At 59.9% G+C, this 14,371-nt stretch overlaps 1 protein-coding gene across 2 annotated transcripts in view; it reads right to left on the bottom strand.

The window, feature by feature from the left end:
- LRP1 (LDL receptor related protein 1) overlaps positions 1 to 14,371 on the bottom strand; it is a 62,548-nt gene that overhangs the window by 13,391 nt on the left and 34,786 nt on the right. For both annotated transcript variants that reach the window (XR_004550432.1, XM_034071554.1), the window contains exons 20-52: positions 13,831 to 13,998; positions 13,464 to 13,646; positions 12,853 to 13,053; positions 12,531 to 12,776; positions 12,136 to 12,333; positions 11,476 to 11,680; positions 11,192 to 11,356; positions 10,655 to 10,899; positions 10,340 to 10,471; positions 10,010 to 10,237; positions 9,702 to 9,876; positions 9,266 to 9,360; positions 8,921 to 9,070; positions 8,556 to 8,696; positions 8,331 to 8,459; positions 7,322 to 7,453; positions 6,989 to 7,123; positions 6,782 to 6,911; positions 6,387 to 6,513; positions 6,043 to 6,194; positions 5,803 to 5,927; positions 5,323 to 5,694; positions 4,143 to 4,332; positions 3,597 to 3,801; positions 3,300 to 3,492; positions 2,894 to 3,019; positions 2,682 to 2,810; positions 2,173 to 2,292; positions 1,539 to 1,652; positions 1,199 to 1,348; positions 829 to 951; positions 306 to 422; positions 2 to 130 (exon numbers count right to left, since the gene is read on the bottom strand). Coding sequence is in view for 1 of the 2 variants with exons in the window: in XM_034071554.1 (XP_033927445.1) it covers positions 2 to 130; positions 306 to 422; positions 829 to 951; positions 1,199 to 1,348; positions 1,539 to 1,652; positions 2,173 to 2,292; positions 2,682 to 2,810; positions 2,894 to 3,019; positions 3,300 to 3,492; positions 3,597 to 3,801; positions 4,143 to 4,332; positions 5,323 to 5,694; positions 5,803 to 5,927; positions 6,043 to 6,194; positions 6,387 to 6,513; positions 6,782 to 6,911; positions 6,989 to 7,123; positions 7,322 to 7,453; positions 8,331 to 8,459; positions 8,556 to 8,696; positions 8,921 to 9,070; positions 9,266 to 9,360; positions 9,702 to 9,876; positions 10,010 to 10,237; positions 10,340 to 10,471; positions 10,655 to 10,899; positions 11,192 to 11,356; positions 11,476 to 11,680; positions 12,136 to 12,333; positions 12,531 to 12,776; positions 12,853 to 13,053; positions 13,464 to 13,646; positions 13,831 to 13,998 (5,430 nt within the window). In the remaining variant the exon portion in view is untranslated. The remainder of the gene's footprint in view (position 1; positions 131 to 305; positions 423 to 828; positions 952 to 1,198; positions 1,349 to 1,538; positions 1,653 to 2,172; positions 2,293 to 2,681; positions 2,811 to 2,893; positions 3,020 to 3,299; positions 3,493 to 3,596; positions 3,802 to 4,142; positions 4,333 to 5,322; positions 5,695 to 5,802; positions 5,928 to 6,042; positions 6,195 to 6,386; positions 6,514 to 6,781; positions 6,912 to 6,988; positions 7,124 to 7,321; positions 7,454 to 8,330; positions 8,460 to 8,555; positions 8,697 to 8,920; positions 9,071 to 9,265; positions 9,361 to 9,701; positions 9,877 to 10,009; positions 10,238 to 10,339; positions 10,472 to 10,654; positions 10,900 to 11,191; positions 11,357 to 11,475; positions 11,681 to 12,135; positions 12,334 to 12,530; positions 12,777 to 12,852; positions 13,054 to 13,463; positions 13,647 to 13,830; positions 13,999 to 14,371) is intronic.

The raw sequence follows: 14,371 nt of genomic DNA on the forward strand, positions 1-14,371 counted from the left end.
CAGCAGCCAGCAGCGAGGGTCTCATCAGCTCCATCCGCACAGTCCTTGTCTCCATCACAGAGCCAGCGCTCCGGCACACACACGTAGCTACCCGGGCACTGGAATGATCCCGCACTGCACGTGGTCAGCCCTGGGGCAGGGAGAAGCAGGAAGGGAGCCGGTCACCCCCAGTGATGAGGGGGGATAAAGAACCCAGGAGGCAGCGAGGACCACAGCATAGGAAAGCAAGGGTGGGAGAAGGGATGGGCAGAGGGAGGGATGCACAGGGATGGAGGCAGGGACCGAGGGGGTCAGAGCGGACTCACGGCAGCGGCTGTCTTCATCAGAGCCGTCCCCACAGTCGTCTGCCCCATCACACACCCAGAGCTTGGAGATGCAGCGGTGGTTGTTGCACTCAAACTGCACGGGGTAGCAGAACTTGTCTGGGAGAGGAGAGGAGGGGTCAGATCTAAGGCAATGCAGGGGGAAGGATGCAATGGTGATGGGCACTGGAGCTGCAGGACCAGTGGGGGATTCCCTGCTCTACAGCTGGAGATGTTCCCCAGCTCCTGAGCAATGGTTGGGGTTTGTTCAGAGGGGTTGGAACTAAAACTATAAACCAAGGGAGCCATAACTGGCCACCTTCAAAATGCTCCTGGGCACCAGTGTGTGCACTGAGCAATGCACTGGTCACAGCCAGAAGCCCAAGCTTGTGGAATAAGACCATAGAGGGGGAAGAATCTGGAGCCTGGTCCTTGGCAAAGGGATGTCAGAGAGGGTCCTGCATGCCTGCGCTCACCACCCCATGCCATCACCCATGTCCCTTGCTCTCCCCACCCTGCCACTCACTGCAGTGGGTCTCATCTTCTCCATTCTCACAGTCATCCTCTTTGTCACAGGTCCAGGTCATGGGGATGCATCTCCCGCTTGGGCAGGAGAAGTAATTGGCTGGACACTTGGGTTTCCTCCCGCCTGGTTTGTGAAGGGGAACATCCAGAAGGGTGCTGTGGACACGTCCTGCCCCCTCCCAACCCAGAACCAAAGGCTTCCTTCCCGAAAGCCCTCTGTGATCCTGCATCCATCAGCATCCCCCATGCAGGACCATGGTCCCCGTGTGCCAGCAAAGCACCCACCACCCAAATGGACCCCAAAGGGACATCACCCATTGGGATACCCGGTTCCCCAGGCCCGAGCCCCCTTCTCCTCTCCCTGCACCCACCTGGACAGTTGCGCTCATCTGAGTAGTCTCCACAATCATTTGCCCCATCGCACACCCAGCTCGGGGCATAGCACAGGGATGTGTGCTCACACTTCTGGAACGTGGTACCCTTCACCCCCAGCTTGAAATAGCTGCTGCAGTCGGTGGCAGCTGCAAGGAACCACACCAGGAGCCGCGTGTGATGGGTGCCCGTTGGTCTCACCATGCAGCATCAGCCCTCCCCTGCATCCAACAGCCCTTGTCCCCCAGAGCATCAGCCCCATGAGCTGCAGGGACCCCGAGCTGCACCCACAGGTACAGAGGGCAGGAGCAGCTCCATGAGGCAGAGCTGGGCACTCACTGCAGTTCATCTCATCCGAAGCATCCTCGCAGTCAATGAACTGATTGCAGCGACTTGAGTTCCCAATGCAGGTCCCATCCCGGCAGCGGAACTCGGTGGCAGCACAGCTGGTTTCTGTAAGGGGGAAGCCCCACAGGGGATGAGGCTGGGGGGGGACAGCCAGCAGCCCCCATACACCCAGTGCCCAGCACACCTATGGGGCACCTGATCCTGTACCCCCATCTCCGGTGTCCTTGTAGCTGAGACCTGCGGTCTCCCCAGCTCAGCACACTCTGACTGGAGCTGGATGAGCTCATGGGATCTCCTGCTTTTCCCTGTTGGTTCTGGACCAAGAAGCCCTGCAGGGATGCTCAGGGGAGCATGGGAGCCGTGAGGAGCAGGGATGCTGCACCTTGCCATCGCTTTGTGCTGTGCTCTGGGGGCTGCATGGCAATGCTCAGCTCTTCCTCCAGAGCTGTCAGGGACTGAGCTTGCAAGGTACAAGCAGCATGAGCAGGATTTAAACCCTGGATGCTCCATGAAGCCCTGGCTCTGCTCTGATCCTGTCAAGCTCAAGGTAACCCCTTCCCGAAGCTGCTGTCCCTGTCCCAGGCAGCTGACAGAGCCCTGGCCTGGAGCCAGGCAGCATCCTTACTGTTACAGGGCACTTCGTCTGAGTTGTCCCCGCAGTCATCCACCCCATTGCACCAGTAGCGGCTGGCGATGCAGCGCCCGTTCATGCAGTGCAGGTAACCCTTCTTGCACTTGCGGATACCTGCGAGGGGGGACAAGGAGGAGGAGGTGAGGGTGAGGGTCTCAGCTCCACAGGGACCCTTCAGCAGGAAGCAGCAGGCAGGATCAGCAGACAGGGTCCCTGTACCGGTAGCATCGCAGGGTGAAGCATCACCTCTGCCCAGCTGAGACCTCTCCAGGTCAGGGTTAGGCAAGGGATGCTGCAGCCCCACTGGGTCAGCCCAATGTGTTCCACTCTCCATCCTGCCCTCCCCAAACTGGGAACAGTCTGGAGCACTTAAAACCTGGATGAACCCATCTCTGCGAGGGGACCCAAGGTCCCTGTCTCCCTTTGCCAGCCAGAGCTGGGTGCCTGCACGTGCTGGGGTGCATGTGTGTGTGTGATCAAAGCAGCAAGAGGAGGAACCTTACTGCAGTAGGACTGCTTCTCATCGGACTTGTCCTTGCAGTGGACGACACCATCGCAGGTCCGGCTGAAGTCAATGCAGTCACCATTCCCACACTCGAACTCGTCGTGCACGCTGCAGGTGGAATTCAGGGCTGGAAGGACATGGGGGAACATCAGGACCGGCCTCTCCCACCCTTCCCATCCCCACCGGGTCCCATTCCCACGTCCCCATCACCTTTGCAGGTGAAATCCTCCTGCAGGACACGCTCCCCACGGCAGGAGCAGTTGACGTGGCCCTTGGCAGTGAGCAGGCAGAGGTCCTGGCAGCCGCCGTTGTTCACCCTGCACGGGGACAGCTCACCTAGGACACAGGGGGAGCAGTCACACCAGGGACACAACCATTGACCCCTTCCCCTCCCCAGGCAATTCCAAGGGGAGCTATGGGGATGCACAGGTTTGGGGCACGAAGGAGGATGCCCTGGGAAGAGCAGACAGGGAATCCTGCAGCCTGCACAGGGTATGGAGATGGAAATGCCTCATGTTGAGGCTGATGGGTTGAGGATGATGGGATGGGCTCTCCCTCCCCAGCACTGCCTGGGATGGGGCTGAGAGGGGCAGAGGCAGGATCTCCGCATCCTTACAGCTGTCCGTGTCGTTGGCCACGGCAATGATGCCCATGGGCTGCTGGGGGATGTCAACACGCAGGAGCTTCATGTCCGTGCCCACGTACTTGTTGGCTCGCTGCACAGCCCTGCGCACCCAGTCCGTCCAGAAGATGTAGTCACCATAGACAGCCAGGCCAAAGGGGTGCACGGGCTCTGATTTCAGGATCACCTGGGGGACGTGGACACACCATGAGCACACGGGACACCAAACCAAAGGCAGCCTGTCCCTGTGTGTCCCCTTGGACATCACATCAGCCCCATCCCTGCACTCACGTGGCGGTGGGAGCCGTCGTATTCACAGCGCTCGATTTTGTCCAGTGTGGCATCAGAGAAGTAGATCTTCTCAGCCTTGTGGTCAATGGCCAGCCCATTGGGTGTCCGTATGTCCTGGTCAATGATGATGAGGACGTTGGCACCAGAGAGGGTGGCGCGCATGATGCTGGGGTGCTGCTCATTCCAGTTGGTCCAGAACATCAGGCTGGAAGGGGAGAGACACTCAATGGCTTTACAACCCCAACTCTCTGCCATGTCCACACTGGCTCAGCACACCCCTCTGCTGTGGGGCTTCCAGGGACTTTAGGGTGAATGGGATGTTGTGGGGTGGGAAAGGGACAAATGAGGCCATTGCAGCCAGCTGGGAAACGTGGTACCCCATGGAACCAGGCAAGCAGGGAAGGGGATGGGACTTCGGGATGCTGAATGATGTGTGAGGACCTTTCCTCCATGGGTCCATCACCCTCTGTGCTGGGAGCCAGTGCTTCCAGCCCAGTGGAGGGGTGTGCTGGATACTGGCCCTATGGACCATGCATGGACACTCACTTCTGACACTCATCCAGCACGAAGGCACGGGGGTGATCATCCCCTGACATGGTGATCACCGTCTCCCTCTCGAAGGCACCCACACGGCTCTGGTCCACGGTGTGGCGGGTGATGGTGGAGGTGGTGTAGCTCGTCCAGTACAGCGTGTCCCAGCCGCGGTGGTACGCCAGCCCCTCCACCGAGCCCACGTCTGCAAGGGGAGGTACATCAGCCACTGATGGCCATGACACCCGGATGCATCTTCTTTGGGAGCCTTCTATTTACACCCCCTCAGAGGCTGTGGCTGCTTTAACACTGCCTGAAGGTGCAGGACTGGGCTGGGGTCTGTGCTAAGGGGTGAGATGGGACCCCCCTGTCTCATTGAGGAGCCTCCTGGGCTTTACCAACCCAGCAGTGACACTTCCTTAAAGGAAGGCTGAGCAATGTTCACCAGTGACAAAACAAGGGCTCTGACCATCAGCCCTGCACTGGCCAGTCCTGGTCCTCCTGTCCCCACAGCATCTGCACTGGGAAGGGGAAGGTTCTCCCTCTGCCAAGGGAGAGCTGAGACCCAGAGTCACAATGTGACAAGACAAAGACTTGTGGCCACCCAGGGATCCTGCTCTCCAGCTCCCAGGCCAGGAGCATGAACTGCTCACCCATCCTTCCCCCTAATGACCACCAAAGGCTTAATGAACCATCTGTGAGAGCTGGGCCCTCCTGATCGTGGTGACAGCATCCAAGGGCCAAATGCAAACACCCTCATTAGTGAGCACATCTACAACCCTTGCTGGAGATGCTCCCGAGCAGCAGACGTGGGCTCCCCAACTGCTGCAGGAGCCAATACAACCACATGAGTGCAAGCAGAGGCTGGAGGTGAGCACGGGGTTGGCTCAGGCTCAAGGGCTCTGTCTTGGAAGTCAATGGCAGCTCCCAGGTTTGCTGCAGTGCCTTGTTTCTAGAGCAGCGCCTGCCCACGTGTGTGCCTCAGCCTCGTGACATGCTCTGCGTGCCAGAACAGGCTCTGCAAGGCTGCTCCTGATGCCTCGAGGAGAGAGCTCACAGCTGAAGCCTTCCCATTTACCCCTCCGAACGCCTCCAGACACCAAAACACATTGATTCGGGGTGAGGGAGAGGGGGAGTTGGGATGGGGAGAGCACAGAGGAGGGTTTGAGGGCTCAGGGAGCCCTGAGACACTCACTCTCCACAATGGTCTTGCGCCCGGTGCCGTCGTCATTGATCTGCTGGATGTTGCCGAAGTGGATGTCGCTGTAGAAGATGCGGTTGCTGCCCTTGGAGCCGTAGCGGTAGTCAAAGGCCAAGGCAATGACGTTCTTCATGTGCTCGGCATCCTCGAAGGGCTTGATGGGCGCGTTGAGGTTGTTCTCGTCTGATAGGTGGATGCTCTTGAGGATGGTGCGCTCCGAGTACAGCAGGTATCCATCGTAGTCCCGGCAGCTCACGCCGTCCTCGGACAGCATCCCATGGGCGCAGGCACACGTCCTCTGCCCATTGCCACGGAAGAGGCAGAGCTGCTGGCAGCCCCCGTTGTTCTGAGCACAGATGTTGGTGCCTGCGGAGGAAAAGGGATTGTTGGAGGCTCCGTGTAGGATGCTCCCGCTCAGCCGCTATTCCTGCTCCCTCATTCCCAAAGGAAGCTGGAGCCCTGCTCCTCACGCACCCTTCTGCCTGGCCCGGTTGAAGACTTTGATGTCCTTGAGCTGCACACCGATCCCTGTCCGCAGGGACACCGACTCAGTGGCGTTGTCCTTGTTGCCTCTTTTGATGGAGCCATTCGCATGAGTCCTAAAGAGAGGATTGGAGCCACTGAGGGACCAAACCCAGCAGCACCCTGAGTGGGATCTATAGCACCCACCTTCCATGGCACCCCCAACACCACCGCATCCCTTGGGCCCCTTACCTATCGCTCCAGTAAATGTACTCCTCAAAGACTGACACGGAGAACATGTCCATGTTGTTGCTGGACAGAACAACCTCTCGGTTCTCCCCTGTCTCCAGGTCAATCCGCTCTATCTTATCTGTCCGGGCATCGCACCAGTAAAGTTTCCCATCCTGAGGAGAGAAAGCAGCTGAATCAGCAATGGAGCAGTGCAATGGGATGGCACAAAGGAACCCTCTGCATCACCCACCACAGAGTTCCTTTGGAACAACCCTCCCTGAACTGGAGAAGAGCCCCCATGGCCCTGGCAAAGCCGTGTCCCACCAGCAGGAGCATGGCTTTAGGGATCTCTGGGCACACAGTACCTCATAGTCGACGGATATCCCATTGGGCCAACTGATGCTGACGTTAACCAGCACCATCCTCTCGGTGCCATCCAGGCGTGAGCGCTCAATGCGGGGGTACTGCCCCCACTCCGTCCAGAACAGGTACCTGCAGGGCACAGCACGGATGTGACCAAGGGGCTGGCCACAAACAGCATCCTCAGGCCTTTGGGACAAACCCTTCTCCCCTCATCCCTCCACACCAGATCCCTGCTGCTCTGCCAGGATCCCACGTGCTTGCAGGGGAAGGAGTCCTGCATTCAGCTGGATGCAGCCCAGAAAGCAGGCACAGACATCCCACATCCTCCATCCCTCCCTGGATCCAAACAACTCCCCTCTCCCTGTGAGAGGCCACAGCTGGAGCTGCAGCTCCTCACCCCTTCTCTGGATGGACCGTGATGGCCCTTGGCTTGTCCAGCCCTTGTGAGATGACCACGTAGCGGAAGGACCCGTTCAGCCTGGCAACCTCGATCACATCAAAGCCCTGGTCTGTCCAGTAGATGTTTCCTGCAGAGAGGGGATGGTGAAGGCCACCATGAGCCCTGTTCCCATCCATTCCTGCCCTCTCCAGAGCCCCATCTCACCGGCGATCCAGTCCACAGCGATGCCCTCCACGCGGCCGATGCCATTGGTGACCACATCCTCCCTCCACGTCTGGTCCCGCTTGGCCCTGCTGATGGTGCTCAGACCCATGTCCACCCAGTAAATGGTGTCATTCTCTGCCAGGCAGGAGAGTGGGGGTCAGTGACCACCTCTGGGTCACCCTAAGAGCAGCACAGACCCCAAGGCCCCAGTGTGAGCACCTGAATCCCTCCCTCACCCATAGCTGCTGTAGGACAGAGGAAGCTCTGTGGATGGTCCCCTCATACTCCCCAGCCTCCCCAGCCCCATTGTCCCGCTCCCAGCCCCTGCATCACCTGCATGGAAGTCAATCCCCACGGCCAAGGAGGTTCCTGACACAGGCACGAGAGCATCTGACTTGTCATTGGGGTCCAGGGGAATGCCTCGTATCCCCTCATGGACTGAATACAGGAGGAAGGAACCAACACCTGTAACACAGATGGCAGGAGGTGATGCTCACACTGGTTTCTCAAGGAGGGAGGGATGCACGATGGGGACTACTGAGGATGAGCATAAGGAGGAAGAGGGCGGCTTTCACTGCCACGCTGGGCAGGGGGAGGGATGGCAAACCCTATGGAAACAGAGCAGGGAACAGTCTGGGATGAGGTTGCAGACGGCTGGGGCAGGAACACAACAAAGAGCCTCAAAGCCCTTCCCTGCCCAGCTCTGCATAGGGGCTGTGTCCCAGCCAGCCCTGTCCTGGACCCCCCCGGATGCTGCGAGGCCCCTGTTCAAGGGGTTCTGACCCACACAGGACATAGGCAGGCACGAGCAGAGCCTGTGTGTGCTGCTGGCAAAGGCTCTGCACCGCATCTGGGTCAGGGCAGTGCTTGTTATTCAGTCCCTGCCCTGACCCAGATGGTGCAGCAGCTCTGCCAGCACCCTCCAAAACACCAGGAACATTCTGCACACAAACAGCCTTTGAGAGGCCCTGGCACTGACCAGGCTCTTCCCTCCCAAGGGAGATGATGGCAAAGCTGGCAGGGAATGGGGATCTGCAGAGCAAACTGCTCCCAGCCCCATTCCCAGTGACCCAAACAGGGAAGTTCAGGTTGGATCTAAGGAAGGTCTTCACTGTGGGGCTGGTGGGACACTGGGTTGCGCAGGGAAGCTGTGAAGCTCCATCCTTGGCAGTGCTCAAGGCCAAGTGGGTCAGAGCCTGGTCAAGGGGGGTCCTCTAGGTTGGAACTGGATGATGCTTTCCAACCCAAACCATTCCATGGTTCTATGATCCCATGGCCGCTCAGCACCATGCGGCTCAGCAGAGCTGTGGTATGCAGCAGGCATGGGGGTCTCTGTGCTCACCTTCACAGGACTGCTGCCCACTCTTCAGGCTGTAGCCTGCAGTGCACATGCAGGACCGGGATGTCTCGGAAGTGGGGAGGCAGAGCTGGGAGCAGTCCCCATTGTTCTGGCTGCAGGGGTTGGTTCCAGCTGCCGTGGGGAGAGAAGGGGGTGAGGATGGGCTCAGACAACCACCAGGTCACCGTGGTCCAGCTCTGGCCCCTCCTGGCACAGCCTGGTGCTCACCTTGCTGGATGCTCTCGTCATACACCTTCATGTGCATCACCAGCGTGGTGCTGTTGCGCAGCACCCTCACCTCCGTCCCGTCCTTCTTGTTGCAGGTACCCATCCTCTCGGAGGCCTGGTCAGCCCACCAGAGCTTGTCACCTGGGAGGAGAACACAGGACCATGCAGCAGCTTTTCCCCATCCCCTCCCACCCCAGGGGCAGTGGATCCACATGGATTTACAGCCTGGAGAAAGGGGCCTGAGATCAGCTTCCAGTGGAGAAGCATCCCCTGCACTGCTGATGAGGTGACCATGAGCAGCCTGTGCTTGGGCAGGGCCAGGAAAGGGCTTCATGAGTGGCACCCATCACCCTGCCAGCTCTCACCCATGATGGCCAGGGCAGTCGCCTTGCTCAGCTGGCTCTTGATGGACTCGATCACCTCCAGGTTGCTGCCATCCAGGTTGCATCTATTGATGGTGCCGTTGCCAGAGCTGATCCAGTACAGCTTGCTCTCAGGGTAGTCAATGGCCAGGCCTAGGAAGTAAAGGACCATCCATCACCATGTGGGAGGTGGGATGATGGGAGAGCAGATGGGGTGATGCACAGAACAGGCACACAGGGTCAGGATGACCCATCACAAACCAGCCACCAACCCCTATGGAGCTCAAGGCTTTTCGAGGCAGGAAGGGTACCGTGGGATGGTACTGGGGGTACAGGGGGGGTCCGTACCAACAGGCCCTTTCTGGTTGGTGAAGAGCAGAGTGCGGTTGCTGCCATCCATGTTGGCCACGCTGATGTTGTCCCCATCTGTCCAGTAAATCTTCCTGTTCCAGTGAGGGGACATTGAGCACAGTGGCCCCCAACAGCTCTGCTGCCCCCCCAAGCCCTCCCTGCTCTCCATCCCTCTCCCTTCTCCCTGCACAGCCCTCCAGCATCCCCACTGGTGTGGGACCGGTGCAGCCAGGCTGGCGTGCACAGGAACACAGCTTCTGCTGCTCACAACCACACACAGCCCCCGGCTCCTCTCACACACCTCCTACACGCTCTGACACATGGGAGAGCATCCTGCTCCCTGCACCTCCGCACACGTGTGCCTGCACAGACACCTCCTCCTGCTCCCACAGCCCTGTCCTGATCCCCCCCTCGAGTCTGCAGCATCACTTACCCCTGCAGGGGGTGAACCACCAGGCAGTGAGGCTTGTCCAGCCCCTGGATCACTGCGTTCTTGAAGGAGCCATCCAGCCGAGCCACATTGATCTGCTTCTTGTTGGCATCATAGCTGGTCCAGAAGAGGTTTCTGGAAACCCAGTCCACGGACAGGCCATGGGCATTGGGCAGGTCTGAAAGGGACAGGACAAAGGAGTTAGCAGTGAGGATGGGGCTGGGATGCTGCTCAGGTGAAGAGGAAGGGTCCAGCTCATGGAGCCCAAGCCTCTGCCCTGCTCTGATGGGGTGATGCTCATCCGCACCCACCCGCAGAGACGACGGTCTCCACACCGGTGCCATTGATGAAGGCTCTCTTGATGGTTTGGGTGCGCACATCAGACCAGTAAATGCGCTGCTCCAGAGCATCGTAGTCCACCACGGTGACGTTGTCGATGTCAGGCACCGTGAAGGAGATGATGTAGTTGTAATAGGGGTTGTCGATGTCCACACCGCGGATCTCCATCTGCCGCGCGTACAGCAGGAACTTCTTAAACTCTAGGGAAGGACAAGGGGGTGGTGGTGGGACGTGGTCTGCAGGGGAGCTCCGAAGCACCCACACCCCCTCCTCACCCCGTGCTGGCCTGCACAGACCCTTACCATAGCAGGTCACGTTGTCCTTGTCCAGCTTCATGAGGTGGGGACAGGCACAGGACAGCGTGCGGTTGTAGTTGATGAGGCAGAGGTGGGAACATGGCCCTTTGCCCCCATTGGCTTCACAGGGATTGGGAGCTGCAAAGAGGGTAAGACTCAGCCATGTCCCTATTCCATGGGGCCCTAAAGAGCTGCAGACCCCCCCAGACCTCAGCCTGCCCCATTGAGGAGCTGGGACCGCTCAGCATCATCACCCCAGAACACCCCTCTTGCTCTCCCCACAGCCCATCCCATTGCCTGTGCCCCCCCCCAAGGGCTCACCCAGGGGCTGCCGGGAGGGGTGATAGACCTGCAGGTCAAAAGGCTGCGTGTTGGTCCTCTGCACCACGGTCACGTTGTGCCCCGTCCACTTGTTGGCCTTGGCCAGGGTGTTGGTGCGCCAGTCGGTCCAGTAGACCTCCCCTCCATAGAGGGTGACGGCGAAGGGATGCGACAGGTACTCGTGTCCCCGCAGCACCTCAATGTGCCCCGTCCCATCGTATAGGGCTGAGTAGATGGCATCTGACCTGTGTGCAGCAGAGCCAAGCACAGGTCTGTAACCCCAAAGGGTTGAAGCAGCAGCCTTCTCTGCTCTGTTTAATGCTGCCGAGGAGGATGATTTACACCAGTGATGAGAGCCCCCACAGAGGACAAAACCCAGAGCAAAGGCCGGGATGTGCTGCAGACACAAACAGACCCCACAGAGCAAAGCCTTCTGCTCCCAGCCCAGCAGGCAAATGGCAGCAGAACACAGGAGCAATGGGGAAGGAGCTGGGTCCCAGATGGGATGGGAGCTATGGGGCAGTGTCCTGGTCCTACCTGGCGTCAATCCAGAGGATGCGCTTCTCCAGGTAGTCCACAGTGAGCCCATTGGGCCACCCTCCAGAGCCAGTCTCCTTGTGGATGGTGCGCCGGCCAGCACCGCTCATGGAGGCAGCCTCAATGCGGGGCAGGCTGGCATCCCAGTCTGTCCAGAACAGGATCCTGCAGGGAACAGCGAGCAGGGACTGTCAGCACAGAGCCTGCCCTGGGATGTGTGCCCAGGCCTGGCCTCACAGCACCAGGATGCTCGCCATGGGGTCCGAGGGCCGCTCCTGCCTTACCCATAGCGAGGGTCCAGGGCGATGGCGCGGGGATGCTCGATGTCCCCAGCCAGCAGCGTGGTGCGCATGGTGCCGTCCAGCTTGGCCACCTCGATCTGGTCCAGGTTGCTCTCCACCCAGTAGATGTTGCCGGCGATCCAGTCCACAGCCAGCCCCTCGGGGGTGGCCAGCCCGTACTGTATGACCACCTCGAAGCTGGTCAGAGCTGTGGGGCACAGCACCGGGCAGGATCAGGTCAGTGCCTCTTCCCCCCCCCATTGTCACACCCAGCTCCTGACCAGCTCCATAGGGGTCTGCTTCATCCCCAAATGGGGCCTGAAACCCAAAGGGCTCAGCCCCACATCCGTGGTCCTGGCTGGGCTCCTGCTGCCCCAGGCATCCCCTCCCATTGCTTTGCAGCGCTGATGGGGAGGGGGCCTGGCTTTGTGCTCGCAGCTGCGGGGCTGCAATTACCATGAGGGAAGTGCTGTGAATCCTAATTAACTCCTACATAATGAGCAGCTTCAGAGAACACAACAGGATCTACAGGGGCTGGGACTCCAGTAGCTGCACCACTGTAAGGTGCCAAGGAGTCATGGACGGTGCCCGATCCCAACCTGCATCCCTGCCTCCCCATCCATCTGCTCCCCACCAGCTTCCTCCATCCCCCCAGCTCCGCACCACCGTTCTCAAGCAGTTTTCCCCTGTAGATCTTGTCCTCCACCACATCGGTCCAGTACAGCGAGCTCTGGTTGAGGTGGAAGTCCAGGGCGATGGTGTTGCGCAGCCCGGGGACCAGGACGCTGTAATCCCCCCGGTGCAGGTCGATCCTGCGGATCTCGTGGCGGTTTGAGAAGATGATGAAGGGCTTGAAGGGGTCTGGGGGAGCAGGGAAGGGTCAGAAGCAGGGCACGGAGCCTGTCTCCTGGCCCCAGCTCCATCTGCTGCCCTGCACAGTAAAGGGATGCTCGTGCCAGGTGAAGACAGCGAGGGGTCTGCTCTCCCCAGGACCTGATGCTGCTGCCTTCAAGAGCAAGGGGAGGACACCCCCATCCCCTCCATCCCCCTGCACGTACCCAGGCTGCGGCAGCTCTCTCCATCAGGCTCCAGCATCCAGCCCTCGTAGCAGGAGCACTTGACGTTGTACTTGTCCTGCTCACACTTCTGGCTGCACTTGAGGTGCTTGGCACAGTAGCTCTGGATCTGGCAGGTCTTGTTGTCCGAGCCCAGCTCCATCCCCAGCGGACAGGAGCAGACGATGCCCTCGCCCGGGGCCACGGTGCAGTTGTGGCTGCAGCCGCCGTTGTTGAGGGAGCACTGGTCTATGGGGAGAGGATGCACTGGTCAGGTCCCTGCTGGGCAGCCCCAGTGCCGCAGCACCAGCTCCGCACCACTCACCGCAGAGCTCGCCCTCGTCGGAGCCGTCCCCGCAGTCGTCGGAGCCGTCGCAGAGCTTCTCGGGGGGCAGGCAGATGGAGGTGTTGTTGGCACAGGTATGGGACGGGGGTTTGCACACCAGGGACTCGCAGTTCTCCTCGTCCGAGTTGTCCTCGCAGTCACTGTCCCCATCACAGACCCAGGCCTTGCTGATGCAGCGCGCTGCGAGGGGCACAGAGGCAGGGATGGTGTTTAGAAGGGTCTGGGTTAGAAAGGACCCTAAAGCTCATCCAGTTCCAAACCCCTGCCATGAGCAGGGACACCTCACACTGGAGCAGCTGCTCCAAGCCCCTTCCAACCTGGCCTTGAGCACTGCCAGGGATGGAGCATTTACCACTTCTCTGGGCTAACTGTGCACCAGTGCATCACCACCCTCACAGTAAAGAGCTTCTTCCTTATCTCCAACCTGAACTTCCCCTGTTCCAGTTTAAACCCATCACCCTTTGTCCCATCACTGCAGTCCCTGATGAGAACAAAGCACCCTGAGCTGGTGTCCATCCATCACTGCCCCTGTCCCCATTGAGCCCAGCCCAGACGGGAGCAGTGATTTCCCCTCATCCCATTGCCCTCACCTGAGTCCTTGCAGCCGAACTTGACATTGGGGTCGCAGGCATGGGTGACCCCCTCGCAGTTCTTCTCATCACTGGAGTCCATGCAGTCCGTGTCCCCATCACAACGCCAGCGCATGGGGATGCAGAGCCCATCCAGCCGGCACTGGAACTCATCCGTGTGGCACCCCCCGGGCGGGCGCGTGGCTATGGGGGGGACACAGACACCCGCTCACTGCTGTTGCCCCCAGGAGGGGGGGGGTCAGGCATTGAAAGGGTTGGGGGCACCCAGAGGTGCAGGAATGGGATATGTGGGCAGGCAGAGGATGCTGCACAGCTCCCTCCCTAGGCAGGATGGCAGCAGAGCCTGGGCCATCCCTATGGGACTCACCCTGGTTGGTGCAGTTGGCATGAGTCTCGTCGCTGTAGTCCCCACAGTCGTTGTCCCCATCGCAGGTCCAGTGCACGGGGATGCAGCGCCCACTGTTGCACTTGAACTGGTTGCTGGAGCAGGAGTGGCTGCAGCCTGCCTCATCACTGTTGTCCCCACAGTCATTGTCTGCAGGGGGAACAGGGAGCAGGAACAGGCTCAGAAGGTGCCCAGGAGGGAGGGCTGGTGGAGGCACAGCAGGAGGGAGGAAGGCAGAGACCCCCCCTGCCCCAGGAGCAGCCAGGGGAAGGGGAGAACAGCAGGGATGGGGATGGACCACACCAACAGACAGGACATGGGGTGATGGGCAGCCCCTCGGTGCTGGACCCCATCAGAGAGGTCCAGGCCCCCCCCCTCCCACCACAGCACCAGCAAAGCACATAGCAAATGAGACACAGAAACTGCATAGATCAGCCATGTACCTGGGGGGGCACCAGCAGCATGGGGCCGGCTCTGCTCCATGGGGGAGCGGAGCTGGGTGATGGTGCTCTCCTGTATGGAG

Source organism: Melopsittacus undulatus, chromosome 21 (genome assembly GCF_012275295.1).
Source record: "Melopsittacus undulatus isolate bMelUnd1 chromosome 21, bMelUnd1.mat.Z, whole genome shotgun sequence".
Taxonomy (NCBI): Eukaryota; Metazoa; Chordata; class Aves; order Psittaciformes; family Psittaculidae; genus Melopsittacus; species Melopsittacus undulatus.